Source organism: Tursiops truncatus, chromosome 3 (genome assembly GCF_011762595.2).
Source record: "Tursiops truncatus isolate mTurTru1 chromosome 3, mTurTru1.mat.Y, whole genome shotgun sequence".
In the NCBI taxonomy this organism is placed as follows: Eukaryota; Metazoa; Chordata; class Mammalia; order Artiodactyla; family Delphinidae; genus Tursiops; species Tursiops truncatus.
Window position 1 is genome coordinate 77,766,843 of NC_047036.1, and position 20,663 is coordinate 77,787,505.

A 20,663-nucleotide genomic window follows, 5' to 3' on the forward strand; every position below is an offset into this window, starting at 1 on the left:
TCATGTTTGTTTCATAACATTTATATCAGCCTCCTCTTGGAGATTTCTGTGAACTTTATGAGCATATTTCTCTAAATATTTTGAGCTTTTTGAGAAAAGATGTTAATTCAAATAAAGCCTATATCAAATCCTTGTCATGTTCTACAGCTTTGAAATGAAAGTCAGTCTAGCTCTGGAGGTAATACGTCTAGATCTATGTTCTCTCTCTCTTATCCCTCACACTAGAATTGGTAGTCACACTGCTGTGTGTAAGATGAAAGGTCAGATCATTGTTAATCAGGTTGAGATCTCTGAGAGGCTTTGTAGAGTGGACACTGGAGCCAGACGGCTTGGCTTCTATTCCTGGTTCTATGCTGCCTGTGATGCTGGAAAATTCCTCTTGGCTTTCATTTCCTTTTTTAATTTAATTTTTATTTTATATTAGATTATAGTTGATGTACAATGTTGTGTTAGTAGTTTCAGGCATACAGCAAAGAGATTCAGTTATATATATACAAATATCCATTCCTTTTCAGATTCTTTTCTCATATAGGTGATTATAGACTATTCAGTAGAATTCTCTGTGCTATACAGTAGGTCCTTGTTGATTATCTGTTTTATATATAGTAGTATGTGTACGTTAATGCCAAACTCCTAATTTATCCCTCCCCACAGCTTTCCCCTTTGGTAACCATAAGTTTGTTTTAGAAGTCTGTGAGTCCTTATCTGTACAATTTGGAGGAGGATGATAATAGTACCTTTCTCACAAGACTGTGTAAGGAAACAGAGATAAGGCTATTGAACAGTGCCTGTCCCACAGCAGGTGCCCAGTAGGAGCTGGCTGGCACTGGAGAGACAATGCAGTGCAGTGCAGTGATTGAGAACACATAACCCCAGCTCCACCATGGGTGTCCTTGGGAAGTTATTTAACTTCCATGTGCCTCAGTTTTCATCCATGAAATGGGAATGATGATGATGATGGTGATGATAATAATGATACTCATTATACCTGTCTCAAAGGATTATTATGAGGACTAAGAGGGTTGGACTAAGAGAGTTTCAAACAGTCCCTTGTACTGAGAGGCTATAATAAGCATTAGTTATTATTGTCATCAGTATTATGTTCATCAGCCTCACCACCACCAAAAATAAATTTAGGAGATGTGTCAGTGATTACTGATTAAAATGTATATTTCATCAGAAGCTGCTTGCGCCTGTGAGTATACATTCTTAATTGTATTGTAGAGTTCTTCCATGCAAAATATTGCCAAAATGCCAAATTACAAATTAGAAGCTATTAATAGACTCAAACCTTTAAAATACCAGCTGGCTTATTTTCCTTGTTAATCATTTAATAAATTTCATTTGCATAAACTCATAAAAAAAGCAGAGTAGCATGTACAGAAACTCATTAACAAGGATCCAGTTTGAAAGGATCCAAAATTTTAAATTTTAAAAGCATTTCTTTGTTCCTGAACTTTGTTTCCTTTCCAAAACAATAAGTGTGTTGGCATAACAAGGGTCTATTATGTGAGGAACACATGTGCCTTCATTACTGAAGCACAAGACATGATAAATTAAGAGGATATTTGGCATCAGTCTCTTCAGATGATAGAATAAAAAATAGGAGTTTGTGGGCTTCCCTGGTGGCGCGGTGGTTGAGAGTCTGCCTGCCGATGCAGGGGACGCGGGTTCGTGCCCCGGTCCGGGAGGACCCCACATGCCGCGGAGCGGCTGCGCCCGTGAGCCATGGCCGCTGAGCCTGCGTGTCCGGAGCCTGTGCTCCGCACCGGGAGAGGCCGCGGCAGTGAGAGGCCCGCGTACCGCAAAAAAAAAAAAAAAAAAAAAAAAAAAAAAAAAAAAGTAGGAGTTTGTGCTGATATCACCAAGCAGATAAAAGGGGAAGAAATGGCAGAAGCATCAGGCCTAATTTTTAATCTCTTACTTTGAAAAGTTCATAAAATGTTTAATCAGATTTTATTCTTGTTTTCATATCTTCCCTATACGGAGAATGCATGTGTATACTTAAGTAATTGTCTTTTTTGACACAGGTAACTTTTGGGTGGGTAGAATTGTAAAATACTCCACTAAAGATCCTAAATAACAACCAGCTCTTCAGAAGCATTCCTAGAACTTTAGATTCGATTGCTAGATTTTTATCATGCTACAAAAATCCACGCGCTATTTTCAAAGTAGTTGTAATATTGTGCTGACAGAATTTCAGAAAACTTTTGACAAACCTTTAGCCCTGTTTATTCATGTTACTTATTTGACTGCCAAATAAAATAAAATCACACTTGGGGCTGTTCTCTTATATATTAGGCCATTCCAGTCAGCAAACAGTTGGAAGGACTGCATTCTCCTAATAAGAAAAGACACAAAAAACAGGTGATGTGGTTCATTGTACTAGGGGACATTTCTGTTTACTAATGGTCACTTCAGCTGCTTAACACGTGCTAATAATTTCAGTTCACAATCTTCTGCAGCACTTTGACCCATCAGGGGCTTCTGGTAGGTTTAGTTACCCATGGCTCACATTCTGGCACTAAAAATCAATTTCACTGCTTCCTGTGTTCTTGACACTGTCAGCCTCCCATTGTTTTACATCATCAGCTGAAACCTATGCTGAGGATTTCACTCATAAAGAGATAAACGATGTTAGTGGCTTTGAAGGATGAGGGTTTTTATTTTAGTTTGCTTATGTATTAGCTACCATGTTCATAGTAATAAATCTTTACATAATTTTAATACACACAGAAGTAAGATGCAAATTGCCATCTGAGTAGTAAGAGCAGACTGTTAATTAGTGTGCTTAAGTGTTTATCTAAAGAGTTACAATTCCGGGAATTCCCTGGCGGTCCAGTGGTTAGGACTCCATGCTTCCACTGCAAGGGGCACGGATTTGATCCCTGATTGGGGAACTAAGATCCCACAAGCCACGTGGTGTGGACAAATAAATAAATAAAGAGTTACAGTTCCAAGAAAAGTATAATTTTAACTCATGAAGTTTATATTTATAAATACATAAAAATTATCTTTTTGGGCTTCCCTGGTGGCGCAGTGGTTGAGAGTCCGCCTGCCGATGCAGGGGACGCGGGTTCGTGCCCCGGTCCGGGAGGATCCCACATGCCGCCGAGCGGCTGGGCTCGTGAGCCATGGCCGCTGAGCCTGCGCGGCCGGAGCCTGTGCTCCGCAACGGGAGAGGCCACGGCGGTGAGAGGCCCGCGTGCCGCAAAAAAAAAAAAAAAAAAAAAAAATTATCTTTTTTAGCTTCCTTAGTTGAAGAAAATATATGATAAACTTTGTAAACTATGTTCATTTTTCCTTCCTTTCTTTTTCTTTCTTTTTCTGAATTTAGGCTGTAAAAACAGAACCTGAGAAGAAGTCACAATCAACTAAGGTAAATGATTTAAGTCAACTAGTGAGTTATTTGGAGTCTTTGCAACAATAATGAATAACTCATTTCCTCTATTGGTGCTACTAAATGGTAAAAAAAAATTTTGTCAGCTAATTAAATTAATTTTAGATTACCCTTTTGAACATGATTATATAGAGTGTATATAAAATAATTATAACATTAAATCCATATATTGCTAAAATGAATAGTATTTTATAAGTCTACTTCAGAAGGCATTTTATTCAAATCTAGATTTTTGTTATAGCTGAAGTAATTTTAAAAAAAAGCAACAGGAACAAAGGACAAGGGACAAAGGGTAATGAGTATTTGATTACTGATTAATGATGAGACATCAAGAATAAAGGTGTCTATTGAACCCAACACCTAGATAACTTAAAGATGAGAGTCTCTCCTTAGACTAGGCCCTGGGTTTATCTTGATGGTCTTATTTCCATTGGTGGAACTAGTTATCAGTTACTCAGGAGACAGCTCTGACGTTCCCTTGGGAATGGCTTCCCTTGCTTTCCTGACTCATGGCTGTCTAGACTGAAAGCCAATTCCAGTCCATATGGAGATGACCCCAGGGTGTCTGCAGGCAGGGCAAATGTTTCTCTTCAATAAGGTGCTATACTTTATTTCTTTCAAGTACACTTGAGCAGTTGACTCAGACCACAAGGTTTCCTGTAGGGAAGCACAAAGATGATTTGGGCTGAAGTACTTTAAGTGCAGGCAAGGGTGGGGAGTGCGGTGGGCAGAGTCATCTGGGTGGAAGATGAAACTTATATGATTTTGTGTAAGGCCTCTTGGCCCCTGAGGATGGTAATTATATAGTCCCCTATAGAAGAATAATTCAGCAGCCGGTGGAAGTTGTCTTCTATTCCATATTTAAATGTTTTTGGTTACTCAGTTGGGCTTCTAGTGATACCTGTCTTCTCTACTTGTAGCACAGAAAAAAACATATAAATCATTTAACTAAAAAAATACAGTGTTCATCTCCTATGAAAGGAGATTTTTTTTGAAAATCAATTTTAATTTCTAAAGTAGGATTCCCTATCAACAAACTCAGTGGTCAAAGTGATCATTTGATGTCTCTGTGGATGGACTTGCCGTTATCAAATGATCTACATGAGTTGTGGAAAACAGCCAATAATTTAGAGATACATAGCTATTTGAAAAATTATTCTAGATGAAATACTACATTTTTCATTATTTTTCTGATAATTATCATTATCAGACTGTTGGTAGGATTATTATCAACCAGACAGCAACATCTACTTCTCTAACTGGGCCTTTCCTAAGAGAGGCAGAATGGTCTAATTGGGATTTTTGGTTTTGAGCTTATTTGGAAATATAAAAACAATGTACTCTGATGTAATTGAGATTTTATCGTTTGAAATTTGACAGCCATCTGTGGTTCATGAGAAAAAAACCCAAGAAGTAAAGCCAAAGGAACACACAGAGGTAAATGATCATCATTAGGACTTGATATCATAAGGGGAAACTTTTTTTCTTTGTTTTTTGGTGAAGGATAAAATTCTGAACTCTCATCTTTCGACGTTCAAGTCCTACTGAGCATGGCTGGTGTTTGTTTTCCCACTAAAATGGCACCACCATGTGGCATTAGCAGGATTTGCAATTTGCTCAGGTGATTCTTGCTGAATTTGGGAGGAAGGATTTGCATTGTTTCAAATTTTGTACTCAAAGTGAAATTTTGTCACATATCATTCTAATTTAAATTCGCACAATAAAAAACTGTATAAAACACAGTTGTTATGAATACTTTCTATTCCATAGAGAAAAGTAGCAATATTTATCATATCGTTAACATTGTGGGACGTGTGTGTGTATGTGATTTCAGCCAAAAAGCCTACCCAAGCACTCATCAGGTACGGGAAGCAAGCATACTTATAATGAAAAAGCAGTTTCCAGACCAAGTGAGCAGCCAACATCAGAGAAATCAACAATACCAGAGGTAAATAAAGCAGACCGATAGGAAAACACTAATGCCAACTAGGGAATTGACAGGTCCTCTATCTACATTGATGTGTGTAGGTGAATCTACAGAGCTACGCCAAATATATCTTGTATTGTAAAGATTTGGTGCTCTTATTTTGCTGTTGTTGCAAATAAGCTTGTGGAAACTTGGGACTAAGTAAGGCCCGAGAAGGGCATCAGATAGGTCTGGGGGATGTTCCATCGTGCCCTCTCCACCGTGTTGTGACTTTGAGGCAGCCGAGTCTGGTGTCTCACAGATGGGAAGCTTGGGATTGAGGCTGCCTCCTGGACCCCTCTCCTCGTGGGCTGTGGGAACTCAGATGCACTGCGAGATCTGCTCTTTACCTGGAAGTCTTAGAGTTTTTAGGGTCTTGTTGTAGGAGAGATCAACTTACAGAGCCAAAAGTCAGACATATATTCTGTATTTCCAGAATACAACTATTCAACTGCTAGAAGAATAAACATCTATGAGAACTTTTTCATTGAGAGCTCTTGGAAGATAGGAAATAGGCCTGCTTAACAATATACCTTCTATCAGAGACTGCAAATTTGTGGCCCACCAGTTGCAGCTACTTGTGTATTTTATTTGGCTTACAGTAATCAAAATGATCTTTAATTAGCTGCCAACAAATAAAGTCAGAATACTTCACATAAAATGCAAATTTCTAGCTTCTCTTGAAAAATTGGAATATCTGGCAACAGTAGGCTCACATGGCAACAATTGACTAGAGGCTTTACAATCTTGTATGTGCCCACGTGGCCCACTTCGCCTATGTGTGTTAACCTGCATGGGCTCTGTAAGCTCTTGAGTCCAGCTGTATGTGCCCAGCATTGCATCATATGCAGTAGAAGCTAGTGACCATTTCCCTACAAGATGTCTGCTAGGGGAAACTGGCTCCTTAGTGACATTTGAAATGTATGATCTTGAAAATAGTCATTCAGAGATACTTAGTTCTGTCAATCTTTTATCCTTTAGACTAAGTCACAGGACACAATTTCCAGTGGCGGAAAGAGTGCTGTTACTGGCATAGCTGCAGCATCTGGCAAACCAGTTGACGAGGTGAGCACACATAAAAGATGTAACGTGAACAGGGGCCTCAATGCTTATCAGGTCTCTTTTATGAGAAACATATGCTCAGCGAAGACCCACTCTACCTGGCTGGCTCTGTTTAACCATTCAGTGTTCCAGTGCTGTCACAGTCAAATAACCTGTCATTTGCTAAAACTGAACACGTCATATGTGAAATTTTATGAAGAAGAGCATGCATCTGAAGGACAGAGAGAGAGCAAGACACCAAAAAGACACTATTTATTGAATGAATGATTTTAAAATTCATGCATTCAATAAATAGTTACTATTCAGTGGAATATTACTCAGCCATAAAAAGAAACGAGATTGAGTTATTTGTAGTGAGGTGGATGTACCTAGAGTCTGCCATACAGAGTGAAGTAAGTCAGAAAGAGAAACACAAATACCATATGCTAACACATATATATGGAATCTAAAAAAAAGAAAACAATGGTACTGAGGAACCTAGTGGCAGGGCAGGAATAAAGACGTAGACATAGAGAAGGGACTTGAGGACGTGGGGAGGGGGAAGCTGGGATGAAGTGAGAGTAGCAGCGACATACATACACTACCAAATATAAAACAGTTAGCTAGTGGGAAGCAGCCGCTTAGCACAGGGAGATCAGCTCGGTGCTTTGCGATGACCTAGAGGGTGGGATCGGGGTGTGGGATAGGGAAGGTGGGAGGGAGGCTCAAGAGGGAGGGGCTATGGGGATATATGTATGCCTATGGCTGATTCACTTTGTTGTACAACAGAAACTAACACAGTATTGTGAAGCAGTTATACTCCAATAAAGGTCTATAAAAAAATTTTTTTAGACCCCATAAATAAATAAATAAATAAATAAATAGTTACTGAGTGCCTGCCACGTATAAGACCTCATCAATACCAAGGAAATTAAAATGTGAGTTGACTCAGATCCTGCCTTCAAGATTTATGGCTTTGAAATAAAGCACATAAAATGGCCATGAGCATTTGAATAAGCATTACTCTCAGATCTTAATATGAACACTGCCATCTTGAAATGAGTAAATTACGTGCAGTCATGACACCTACACGGATTGATGTTGGGAGGTTTTCAAAGGAGCGTCACAAGCCCTCTCAGGAGAGAGTATATGTACCCCACTGGCAAATCATGGGCACCTTCCTTAGATCCTTTGGAGAGACTAGCTTGGGAACGTAAGACAAGAAGTAGTCTACCTTTTCTACCCATAGGAATACAGAGTTAGCCATCAGAGTTAGGAATCAGTTTGGAAGCCATATCGTCCTAGAAATGCTAGGACGTATTTCTCTTAAAGCCACAAGTAACTAGCTGAAGCAAAAGTAAGATGGAAATGAAAGCAGAAAAAAAGTAATACGTGTTTATCTATTTTCCTGCTTCTCAAAATGGGCACAGTTATCCCTCTGCAGGCTAAGTAAAGTAAGGAACGTCATAGGATAAAAGTATGGCCCATCTCCCTGAAACATCAGTTTTTCTTAGATTTCGAAAAAGAAAAGGCACATTATTTTTCTCCAAACTAATGCAGAAAGCATGTGGCATGATGGCAAAATTTACATGAACTTTTCAATGAAAATACTCAAAATAAAAAATGTTTGATTTTTTTCCAGCAGACCCCTTGTATATACCTTGAGATCCCTACCCCCATCCTGGGGATACACTTCACTCTCTTGTGTTGAGGAGGGATAACTAGATGCCATGGTTTGGAAAATGGATAAATTTAAGACAGAGGCTTAGATCTCTTAGAATAGGTTTAAAATGTAATTTGAACCTATTCTGAGAGATTTGTAAATGTAATTTTGTAACCTATCTGTAAATGTATTTTTCAAATTTTGATAATTTGAAAATTTATGCCACACATCATCTAGCCAGGGTTATCCGTAAAATCTAAGCAATAAGATTAGGCGAGGTTTATACGGAATTCTGCTGTGCATTGATTGACTTGTGCTACGACTTGTGGCAAATCATTTCACTTTTCTTTGCCTCTGATTTGTCTCCCAGAAAACGAGATTGGTCACATCTGCTTTTTCTTTTTTAGTCCATACCATGTGTAAAGCACTGTGGACTGTGGTCTGACACTGCAGGACACTGAGCTGCAGGCTGACCCCTCTAGGGGTGGGATAAAACTATGTACCCAGGACTGCATTCAAGGCAGATTAAGACAAGTCGCCACAGGGAGCTGTTTAAGGAGAGAGGGGGTCTGTCTGATTCGGGGGAATCCTTGGGGACTCTGAGTAGATCCAGTTTAAGTTTGGCATGAAAGGATAGCTAGGATTGCAGGCTTGCAAACATAACAAGGGAGAAAAATATAAGATGTGATCTGGGTACAAAGTGCATTACGGTGTGGGTGAAGCACAGGAGAGGTGAGTGGGACTGTTAGATCAGAAAGACAGGTCGAGGCACTGCTGTGGAGAATGTAGAGGTGTGTTAATCCATGTGGTAGTGATACAACGGGCAGCAGGTAAGCATTGAAGATTAGAGAACAGATGGAGAGATGTGATTAAAACCAAGTGATTAAAACCGAAGAATTAAGCGACCGCAGTGGCTGGGATGAGACGGAATAAGAGATCTTAAGGTGGGAGGCTGGTCAGGGGCTGTTTCAGTCGTCCTGGGGAGTCCAAAGTTAACCTAAATTAGAACTGGGATAGAATAAGTGAGCGGGGAGCGATGCAGGAGGCGTTGCAGAGGTGAAACTTTCAGGTTTTAGGAAATGAGTGGCTGCAGTGTACAAAGGTGAAATAAAATCTCAGATAACCTGGGGCTTCAGCGTCTCAGTGAACCAGGTTGCTAACCCTAAGGTGAGGCAAGGGAGGCACCCACGGCCAGGTTCGTGCCAGTGCAGGGGCAGCACCTGCAGGAGTGAGCGCCTCTTAAGTGAGCCCGGTCCTGATTGTCACTGACAGGTGGACAGAAGTCAGAAGGGGAACTGCTGGAGACAGAAAAGTGATACCTGCTTTTAGACAGGTTGAATTGAAATGTCTGAGGTGCCCCGAGAGAGAGGCGATTAGCACATTGTTTTGGAGTCCAGGTGAATGGAAAGGGAGAAGCAGGGAGAGAGGGGAGAGTGAAACTGAATGAACATCTGCATGAGGTTGTGGTTCAGTCAAGGAGCTGGATTCAATTGCCAGGACTCAGGCTCACCCTGATGCTCCCCGTGATCTCTTTAATATAACAAGTACAGCAATCACTTATTTAGTACTTATTTATATATCTAGTACTTATGAGTACTTAACGTGTGCACAACTACCAGCTTTCATACTTTAATAGATGAATTAGTTTAATCCTCACAACCCCTTGCAGTAGGTGCAGTCACTGTCCTGGTCTCATACATGAGGGTACAGAGGTTCAGGAGGAGACGTGACCTGCCTGAAGCCTCCTGCGGCCAGTGCGTGTGGGCTGGTGTGCAAACCAGCCTGTGCTCTCCACCTCCAAGCTCTGCTGCCCAGATTTCAGAGACCTTCACAGAAGACAATTCCCTGTTGTCTTAAACCCAGTGACTTCACCATTTCGTTCCTGCCTGTCCCTGAAAGCATTTGGCCCCTGACCCTAGAGAATGATTGCCTAGGACCACCAGTACAGGCAGAAACGTGTGTGGCAGGGGGCAAAACAGGAGAGAGGCCAGAGGTGGCAGAGAAAAGAGGGCACAAATGCCAGCACAGAACGAGGATGGTGCTGTGAGAGATGAGAGTCGGGAGAGGGGTGCTCACCAGAGTAACTCCGAGAAGATTATGTCTGGGTAAAGCCATGGAAACTGCAGATTGGAAAGTTATTGACAATCATTGATGGAGCAACTGAAGCCGTGGTGGGAAGGACATTGATTTTAGGGAGATGAAAGAAAGAATGAGCGATGAGATACCAAAGCAAGGCAGGGCGGAGGTCTTGATGTGTAGGGGCACAGACCGAGAGAACAACATCTAGACATAATGGCTGCTTGTAATAAGAAGGAATTCATGGGTGTTGCAGAGATTAGCTGTGGGCCCTGGGAGAGGCAACCAAGAGCAGTGAAGAAAGAGAAGGGCAGTCCTGGATTCAGATCTCAGTGCTGTGCTTTACTGTGTGACCTGGGAAGTTACTCAACCTCTCTGAGCCTTGCTTGTCACATCTCTAAGTGAGATTAATATTATCAATATTAATATTATTTATGCTTTTCTGAAAAAGGATATAACACATAAAGTGTCTGGCACAGAGCAGATGTTTAGTATATGATCCGTGTTATGTTATAATGTATTCATTTTAAAGTCTGTAATATTACTGAATTTTATAAAGATATATGAGGAGTTTTTCTTTCTTTCTAAACCCCCACCAGAATAAAGAAAATAAATCATTAATGTCAGCCGTACCAGTTGAATCCAAACCAAGTGAACCTTCTGGAAAGGTATGAAGATAGCATTGCCTTTTTACATATTTATTCATAGTCTCCGTGTCTCTCGTGATCTGATTTCTTGAGGGTAAACAATATGAGGTGAGGGTAACTTAAAGGACCTTTTTAATGAATTATTGTTTGAAGCTAATATGACTGGGTTGAAAGTGGGATTTTCTCACGTATGTTTGTAACATTTTACATTCTAACCCTGTGTTCTGGAAAGTCCAGTTATGTCTCATGGAGTTTACATTCCAGTTTCCCTCCTGCAAATGCACCTTCTCTAAGCAGAGGTATCACTAAAGAATGCCAGGCACTTCTTCATTCTGAAATTCCCAATTGAATCAGTCTAAAGCTAACAGGCCTCACATTCTATTACACAATCAGGTGAGTTCCTAAAGTTGTAGTGGAAATATGGTAGTTGCAAAAAAAAATGTAAACAATCATTTTTAAGCTGAGTTAAATAGTAAAGGGTCGTTCCTCAAATTGTTTTCCCTTTCAAATGTAGCTTATTCTTCACAATGAATCATTCTTAACCTCAAAAACAGGATGGAAGCACTCTTTCATTCATTATACTGAGTTAAGCCCATATTGACAGAATAAACTGTCACTTCTTGTAAATTTAACGTCTCTCTCAGGGAATTTCTATTTGTAAGCATCTTCAGACAAGCAAGTAAACAGAAAGCCACAAATGAATAAAAGAACACAGGGCAATCCATTTTTGAAATATATTTTATTTGGTAGAGGTGGAAACGATTGATAAGCAAAAATACTAAGCATTTCCTCTCTTGCAGATAGCAACATGATTATAATTCTCTGTAGTTTGTTTCCTTTTTTCTTTAAACTATCAGTACAGTGGTCTGGCAGCTGTAATGAACCATACACTTGTCCATGTAGTTCATGCCTTTAGACTTATTGAAATTGTGGTTCTTAACTTGAATGTGGCTTTCTATCTTGCCAACCTAGAATCTGTACTCTGGGACTTTAAATACTAAGTTCTATTACAGACGAGATTTTAACCATTTAAGAACTTTTGGTGTTTTTCTACACAGAATTTTTTTTTCGGTAGTTAAAAAATCAAAATGAAATATGTGTAACAAATGACATTTACATACCTGTCTTTTTGTTTTCCAGTTAGGCATGGATGCGGCTTTGGACGACTTAATAGACACTTTAGGAGAACCTGAAGAAACCAAAGAAGATGATACAACATATACTGGACCTGAAGTTTTGGTAAGTGATCTTGATGTCGATAAAGATTCATACTTAATGAGTAGGAGAGCTAGTAGGTCATGGTCATGATGCACAAAAGAATATATAGTGTTCTGTCACTTGGAGAGAAACAGTATGCTGTCAGTATCAGTAATAGCAACTGAAAATTAGTGTTGTGGATGGAAACTGTTCTAAGGTGGCTATGCGATTCCGTTGATCAGCAAATACTCATTGATTGTCTCTGCTGAGACTGCAGCTGGCATATAGTCTGTTGGATCACAGAGACTTATTTTCTTTCTTTGAGGCTTAAGTCCAGTGGCCTTCGACTTATTTTAGTTTCTAGATATTTCCCATCCTATCACTTGAACTTATCTTGATTTCTAGATATTTTCTGTCCTCAGTTCATCTCTATTCCTGATTCATGAAAAGCAAGAAAGTTATGTTCCTTGGCATTAATAAAAGACATTCCATAGACTGTAAGAAAATATTGCAACAGTCATAACAAAGGATTTATTTCTAGAATTTATGAAGATTTTTTAAAACTGAGAAAAAGACAACCCAATAGAAAATTAGGAGAAAATTTGGCCAATAGACACATGAAAGTCTCCCTAGTAATTAGGAAAATGGTACTAAAACACAGAGAGATAGCACTTCATACTCATCTGATTGGCAGAAGTGTAAAAGTCTGACAACTGGCCCAGAGCCTGTGGATGTCACCTGAAGATGTGCACACCCTCTAACCAGCAATCCCACGTCTAGAGAGACTTGCTGAAGGGAGCCTTGCCCAGGTGTATAAGGAGTTCTAAGAACAGGTGAAACATTTGGAAATGATTTTGTTCAACAGGAGACAAGATGATATAGTGGAACACTTTATAGTGGTTAAAATGGCTTATTCATGTATCAATATGGATAACATTACAAAAATATAACTTTGAATAAAAATAGTACATTACCAAATGATAAGAATTTGATACCATTTATATAACACTTGAAAATAGGCAAAGTAATGGTGTATATTGATTATGGGTATCTACATGTGGAATAATTGTTTTAAAATATACTCAACTTTACATTGATGGATGTGATAAAGTTCAGGATGATGGCTATCTCTGGAAAACAAGGAAGAGGAATTGGATTGGAGAGTGCTAAAAAAGAAACATCACTCTGATTTTTTTCTTATTACGTACGAAATAACTAGATCTGTTGAGTTATATAGAAATTCAGTTATCAACTGCTCTTTTGTAGGTATAGAAATATTAGATAATGAAAAATATTTTTAAATAAAATGCATTTTATATATGAATGAAATTTAATATAGTGGTTTGAATATTTTATAGCATTACTAATGGGTTAAGCCAAGCAAATATGGGCAAGTATTTGTGGAAACTTAGAATTTCAGAGTTGTGTAAAATATTGGCTTCTAAATGATTTATATTTACTCTCGATAGTTCCATAAATTAATAATGCAATAGTACTTTGGTTTAAGAATATGTGTATAACATTCTCAGCTACTATCCTTATGTGTACGGTTTTCTTCTAGGATCTGATGAGTTCTACTTACATAGAGGAATTGGGTAAAAGAGAAGTCACACTTCCTCCAAAATATAGGGAACTTTTAAATGTAAGTTAAACAATCATTTACTTATACTTTATTGTTTCTTTTTTGGAATTATAATTTTTATCACATTAATATATCCAGTTTTTTTTAACTTAGATAATATAATGGGCGTGCAAAATTGTCATTACTCTGAAGCTCACTGTATTACTTTGGTAGGGCTGCCATATCAGAGTATCACAGACTGTATGGCTTAAACAGCAGAAACTTACTGTCTCACAATTCTGGGGGCTAGAAGACTGGAATCAAGATGTGGGCAGGGTTGGCTCCTTCTGATGGCTGTGAGAGGAAGATCTGTCTCGGGCCTCTCTCCTTGGTCTATAGATACCTACATGTGGAGTAATTCCACATCTTCTATGTGTACATATCTGCCTGTTGTCTTTTCTCTACGTGGATCTCTGGGTCATTTCCCCCTTTTATAGGAACACTGGTCCTATTGAATTAGGGCCCCTTTTAATGTTCTCATTTAACCTTAATCACCTCTTTAAAGGCCCTGTCTTCAAATACAGTCATTCTGAGGTTCTAGGGGTTAGGACTTCAGCATATGAATTTTGGGAGGACACACTCAGCCTATAGCATTCACTGAGCTATGCATTTTGCCAATTGTAAGGATTAATTTTGCCTTCTCAGCATCATCAAATTAATATCTGTTTCAGAAAAAAGAAGGGATCACAGGGCCTCCTCCAGACTCTTCGGTGAGTTCACATAACTGTCTTCTAAGATCAGATTTAACACTTTTTATATCTTTGGTTTAGGGGATAGAGTTATCAATTCTATATTTTGGGATTATGACTATATTAATCTCTAAATCAAATGAAGTTTCCATCTGTTCAGAGAACGGGGGTGGGCCTGGGGGTTGTTTCAATGCGTGTTTATTTCCTAAGTAGTTTTTTTGAGGGAAAGAAGCATGGGGACAAGAAAGTTTTAGGATAAATTAAATGTTAATAAAAATAGGATGAGGATATCCTAACATGTAATATGTTGAGAAGAGAGAAACAGGAAAATAATATTTATTGAGCATCCAGTTTCCTCCCAAACATAGGCTTTCATCTGAGTTATTTCGTTGATCATCTCATTTGGTAGTCAAGGAATTGCAAAAGTACATTATTCGTTTGCTGGGTTTATAATCTGATCTGTCACTTGAATGATTCCCGCTTGTGACCCGTCGTGCTGCCTGTTTCTTTAGAAACCCCTGGGGCCCGATGATGCCATAGATGCCTTGTCATCAGACTTCACCTGCAGTTCTCCTACGGCTGATGGGAAGAAAACCAAGAAAGAGGTATTGTTTTTAATGTAATGAGTGAAACTTTTAGAAACCATCTCATACTTTAAGACAACAACAACTTTTTAGTTCTGGTTATTACGATTTGGTTAATACGTTTCCTTCTTCTGTAAGTCAAATCTTTTGTATTTTGTTTTTCAGAAGTCTACAGGAGAGGTTTTAAAAGCTCAGTCAGCTGAAGTAATCAAAAGCGCTGCTCCACCCAAGGAGAAAAAAAGAAAGGTGGAAGAGGTATAAAAAAATTACTTCTTTAAAATTAAGCACAGTCCGCCTGACAGCAGTTGCTCTCCTGAGGCTCATCTAGCTGACTGGGGAGAACCTCAATAGTGCATCCCACCTACTGAGCATCTTTGCTCCCTCGGGCCTGTGTAGAATAGTGAAACCAGTCAGGGTTATATTGGTCATCTCCAGGCAGGCCTGCTCTGTTTCTACAAATGCTTAGGGGTGATTTCAGCACACTTGCCTTGGTTGTGGAATAAGATTATCTCACCAACACACTACACAGAAGAGCAGGATCCCAGAGGAACTGCACTCTTGGGACATGAAATCTTCAACTTGATTTTCTAAAGGAGTTTGAGTCCTGTGAATCACTAGGGGGACGTTGTTATAGCTGCTTCTCTCCACCTTAACCAGAGTTGACTATAACTTAATTCTTGTGAATCCTGAAAGGTGGCACTGCAGCTCTGGGCTGGATGAGAAAACATGCCCCATCTGCAGGTGGTCCAGCCGCTTCAGGGCCCCCTGCTTCCTGGGCTTAGCTGTCGTGCTGAAGGACAGGGTTGTCAGAAGTCATTTTTAGAGACATTTTTAGAAAAAGAAAAGCAGGATACTGAAAGTTTACTTCTTGCAGCTTTTATTTTGATATGAGTATTTTATAATATAATTATTATTACAGTTACACTTCTAGCTTGCTAAGTAAGAGGTGAAGTGTACCTCTGAGAGCACTGTTACTGTAGAAACGAGTCCTAAGCCCCAGTTTTCACTCACTGGTAAGTTCTTCTTTCTTTCTCTCTTTTACTAGGTTTTAAATAAAATTGCCTTCCTAGAGTCCTTCCCCAATCCACAACTTATTCTTAGAGATTTAAAATTTTGAATTTCACAAAGAAATGGGTGGATTGTTCAGGTTGAGGAGATGTTTTCTTTTTAATGTACAGAATTTTTTTTTCCCTCACAGGACACAATGAGTGATCAGGCACTCGAGGCTCTGTCAGCTTCGCTGGGCAGCCGGAAGCCAGAACCTGAGCTCGACCTCAGCTCCATTAAGGAAGTCAATGAGGTACTGACCTTGGAGTTCACATACAAAACCTGTTAGTCTTCAGGTTACAAGGTTACAAAGCTAATGCATTACACATGTTTAGAATTCTTGTACCATTTTTATCTTCTTAGAAATTTTAAATGAACTGTTCTTTGTCCTGCCTTACTTTCAGGGTCTGGCTAATTTAGATATTTATTGCTGGGGAGTTAGCAACCAGAAAGGATATTTCAGTGTTTGTCTTGTTAACCATCTAGAATTTTAATACTTAAAATGAACACTAATCTTCTTTGCCAATTCTCAAACGACACCTGACTAAACAAGATAACAACGAAGGCAGTGGCCTGGTGACAAATAGTTTTGTCCACTCTCATGGAAATTGGACATTTGTATTTTCAAAACGTTCCAGGTGCTTCTCTTTATAAGGAGAGAAGGATGGTTGCAGATGGGGTGGGAGATCCTTTTTATAGCTATGGGGGAAAATGTTGAAAACTTGTCCCAAATTAGAATAAAATCAAGCAACAATTACTTTATAACTGGATTTGCCGCGTGTTTAGAGTGTGATGCTGGGGAGAGTTTACCCCACCACACGCCAAGACCTTAACAAGCCTTACGAGCCCAGGCAAGCTTGTATTTGGCGGAAGAGAGTGTTCATATTAAATTTCAATTTTTAAAGAATTGTTGAACTGAGTCCTCTGGGGGAAAAGAGGAGGGAAGGCATAGAGCCGCCCTGCGGGCATCCTTGGCCAGGCAGTGTGGTGGTGGGGACCCTCAGGGGCACCAGCCTGTCAGCTCAGGGTGGGAGCTGGCACTTGTCGCTGTCACAATGCTGCTGCCTCCGCTGTCACTTCCTGTTCTGAGTCACCGGGGAAGGTGAGTCTCGCTGACTCCCAGCAACGCCCCCTGAGTCTGGGACTGCCCTGGTCTGAAATGGGCCAGTTTCTATCTTCGACTTTCTCTGAGGTCTTGCCGGGCGCAGTGTGGTACGACAGGCTTTGCGAAGGCGAACACAAGGGAGCAGGGGAAGCAGTCCTTGTCCTCCAGGACCAAGTAATGTATTGGGAGAAAGGGAAACTTTGATGACAACATAGTGCGAGGTGCACAATGTCTCAAGGAAAGGTTGGTCCTGGCAGGACCCTGGCGGTCCACCACCGAGGGCTGCATGGCAGCCGGCCAATGGCACATCTGCCTTAGGCTGTTTACAGATGGTTAAGGTGATTTAAGAAGATGATAATTTGGGGGCAGAAAGTATAAACATATCCCAGGATGAAAAGACTCTTAGAGTGACTAAAATCAGATAGGTAAGTGTGAAAAAGTTATGTGAAAATAACTTTTAAACAGTTTGGGTTTAGGGATGCATACAAATGTATTAAATTTCCTCTGGAAAGTTAGCAAACTCCTAAAATTTGAACAAAAAGGACTATTCTACTCTTAACACTAGTTTTCCTTTTTAATTGTATACAAAGTATAAAGATTCTCCAATCCCCTGGATTCTTAAGTTGAATTTTTAGTACCTGATGGTGAATTCACTACTTCCTGGGTAGTCTGCTGTGATAAGGCTCATAAAGGTCGATATGCTATAGGAGTCCACGGCCACTCCAGCACGTTCCGCACCAGATGATGCTTCAGAGAAGAGGTCCATGCCTACTTGTCATTCTCATAATGTATCATAATGCATTGATTCTGTAGTGATACCTCATTATTCATCTCCCCTATTTCTAGTGTAGTTACCTAGTCTGGAACTATTTCAATTCAGGGGATGTTTGTTTTCACCTCCTACTGGATACAAACCACAATGCAGTCATTTAAAGAATATAAAGATCAAAGAATAGAAAGGATCTAGCTGTGCAAGTGACTCACTGTTCACAAGCCTAAGTGGAGAGGACAGTCCTATACAGGTGACTCTTTCATGAGGACTGTTTTATAGCCAATGACCTCACAAATCCCTGAACTGGGGAGTACCACTATATAACAGGACTTACTTCATATCCTGCAGTAGAATGTAACGGGAAATATTTTTTTAAAAATCCTTTCATCCCAGTTATAATTCTATAGAACAATACAACTATAATTCCAAAGCCTAGAAAAGTACCTGCCTTATTAAAAGTGCTCATCAAATATTTTAAAATTAATCAACTAACTAAGCATTCAATGGAGAACCACAATCTTAGGCTGAGATGTAGATGGGAGCAATAGGCTGAGCTAGAATCAGCTAAATACCCGTGCCACCCGCCCCCCCAGCACACACACTTTTGTGCCCAGGAGCTCCTTGATTTGTGATTTAAATCCATACCTTGATACAGGTACAAATTATTACATATCATGGAACTTCGTATTACCCACCAGGAGTTTAAAATCAAATGTTACATCCTAGAAGCCACTGATCTGCCATGGAACTGCACTTTTATTTGTAATGCATTTGGTTGTGCATGGTTCAGTAATCCAGTGACGTCTTGGTGTTACTGAAGGGAGTTCTTTTAAAAGCAGTAAAACCAGGGCCTCCCTGGTGGCGCAGTGGTTAAGAATCCTCCTGCCAATGCAGGGGACACGGGTTCGAGCCCTGGTCCGGGAAGATCCCACATGCCGTGGAACAACTAAGCCCATGTGCCGCAACTACTGAGTGTGTACTCTAGAGCCCGTGCTCCGTAGCAAGAGAAGCCACTGCAATGAGAAGCCCATGCACCACAAAGAAGAGTAGCCCCCGCTCGCCACAACTAGAGAAAGCCCGCACGCAGCAATGAAGACCCAATGCAGCCAAAAATAAATAAATAAGTTTTTTTTTTTAAAAAAAAGGGAAAACTAATTATCCTTGGATCAGCCAAGATTTGTGATGGGATGCCTCTCCCCTTTCTGAACCATGTTTAACATTCATGAGAACTCGTTGTTTTCTCCCCCTTAGATAACTGCCTCTTTCAGTACGACAGGCGGAGGCTGTAAAATGATTGCAGCCAGCTTGTGCACTGTGCTTACCTTCTTCAAAGGATATCTTATTTAATTTTCTCTGCTGATCCTTCCTTACAAGTCAGCAAGCTAGGTAAGGATTCTTAGTAGCCCCATTTTACAGCTCAAGAAACTGAGCCGAAGAAAGCCTGGGTGGCTTCCCAAGGTCATAGAGACAGGGCAGGGACACCTCCCCGGGTTTCCTGGCTGTGTTGTTTTTTTGTCCATCACCCTACACTGCCTTCCTCCTAACGGCTCACCGGGCACTTTAATCTGATTTGGTCTCCTCCACGACACCCATGGATAAAGTGATGTCTTATTTCACATGTATTATCGAAATGCTTATTTTTTTTCTCCACCTTCCTCAGGCAAAAGCCAAAGAAGAGAAACTAAAGAAGTGTGGTGAAGATGAGAAAACAATCCCACCAGAGTATAGATTAAAACCAGCCACGGTACGTTGTTTGCCACGGTGCGTGACAGCAGCTCACTCCTCCTGCCTTCACATCGCATTTTGTCCTGTCTGTCCCCATGATGCTTAAGGACGTGTCTGATATTAACTCTGAAGACCCCGAACGCTTTATTCTCTGTCTTCTACAGTTGGACCCTTTAAAAGAGGGTTTCCTAAGTAATGACCGTGTGGTCATTAAAATTCCCTCAAATTCAAGTGTTTCAACTATTAACCATGCTTGACATAGGTCCTTAACCTTAAAGCAGAGGAATAATTTGGGAGTAATATTTTCTCTAACTGCTATATGGATAAAAGCACATAGATCTTCTAAGTGGTAGATAAACATACAATGATTTACCAGTATCCTCAGTGAAGATGGTTTTGTTATTGTTGGTTTCAGTTTGACGTGAGGATGGTGGACTTATTCCTGTACTTACATTTGTAATTTATCTTTGAAATAATACACATAAACATATGGTGGAAAATAGCTACAATGCTTATATATGGAAAGTTTCTCATTTTTTAGAAACATTCTAAATTGTGAATTCTGAAAAACCAGTTTTATAGGAATGATATCTTACCTCTTCACCCTGGGTTAGAGAATTGAAGCTTTTTTCAGTCTTTCATTGATGCAGCTGCATCTTTCTAGCCAAAGAACTTTTTTAAAAATTCTACTTCCTTATCCAAAAGATGGAAATTATTTTTCAGTAATTTTTTAATTTTATTTTATTTATTTATTTATTTATTTTTGGCTGCACTGGGTCTTCGTTGCCACGCGCGGGTTTTCTCTAGGTGTGGCGAGCAGGGGCTACTCTTTGTTGCGGTGCGCGGGCTTCCCGTTGCGGTGGCTTCTCTTGTTGTGGAGCACGGGCTCTAGGCATGCAGGCTTCAGTAGTTGTGGCACGCGGGCTCAGGATTGTGGCTCGTGGGCTCTAGAGCACAAGCTCAGTAGTTGTGGCACACGGGCTTAGTTGCTCTGCGGCATGTGGGATCTTCCCGGACCAGGGCTTGAATTCCCCATGTCCCCTGCATTTTGGCAGGTGGGTTCTTAACCACTGTGCCACCAGGGAAGTCCCTTCAGTAACTTTTAAAGAAAAATAATTGCATTATATTTT

General features: G+C 40.0%; 1 protein-coding gene across 11 annotated transcripts in view; it reads left to right on the plus strand.

The window, feature by feature from the left end:
* CAST (calpastatin) overlaps positions 1-20,663 on the plus strand; it is a 129,492-nt gene that overhangs the window by 78,575 nt on the left and 30,254 nt on the right. For 6 of the 11 annotated variants that reach the window (XM_019929667.3, XM_019929669.3, XM_033853049.2 and 3 more), the window contains 13 exons: positions 2,302-2,367; positions 3,338-3,379; positions 4,781-4,837; positions 5,235-5,348; positions 6,348-6,431; positions 10,746-10,814; positions 11,934-12,032; positions 13,552-13,632; positions 14,283-14,321; positions 14,813-14,905; positions 15,050-15,139; positions 16,083-16,184; positions 19,469-19,552. In XM_019929667.3, coding sequence (XP_019785226.2) covers positions 2,302-2,367; positions 3,338-3,379; positions 4,781-4,837; positions 5,235-5,348; positions 6,348-6,431; positions 10,746-10,814; positions 11,934-12,032; positions 13,552-13,632; positions 14,283-14,321; positions 14,813-14,905; positions 15,050-15,139; positions 16,083-16,184; positions 19,469-19,552 — 1,020 coding nt within the window. The remainder of the gene's footprint in view (positions 1-2,301; positions 2,368-3,337; positions 3,380-4,780; positions 4,838-5,234; positions 5,349-6,347; positions 6,432-10,745; positions 10,815-11,933; positions 12,033-13,551; positions 13,633-14,282; positions 14,322-14,812; positions 14,906-15,049; positions 15,140-16,082; positions 16,185-19,468; positions 19,553-20,663) is intronic. The other 5 variants (XM_019929668.3, XM_019929671.3, XM_033853050.2 and 2 more) reach the window with 1 other exon arrangement.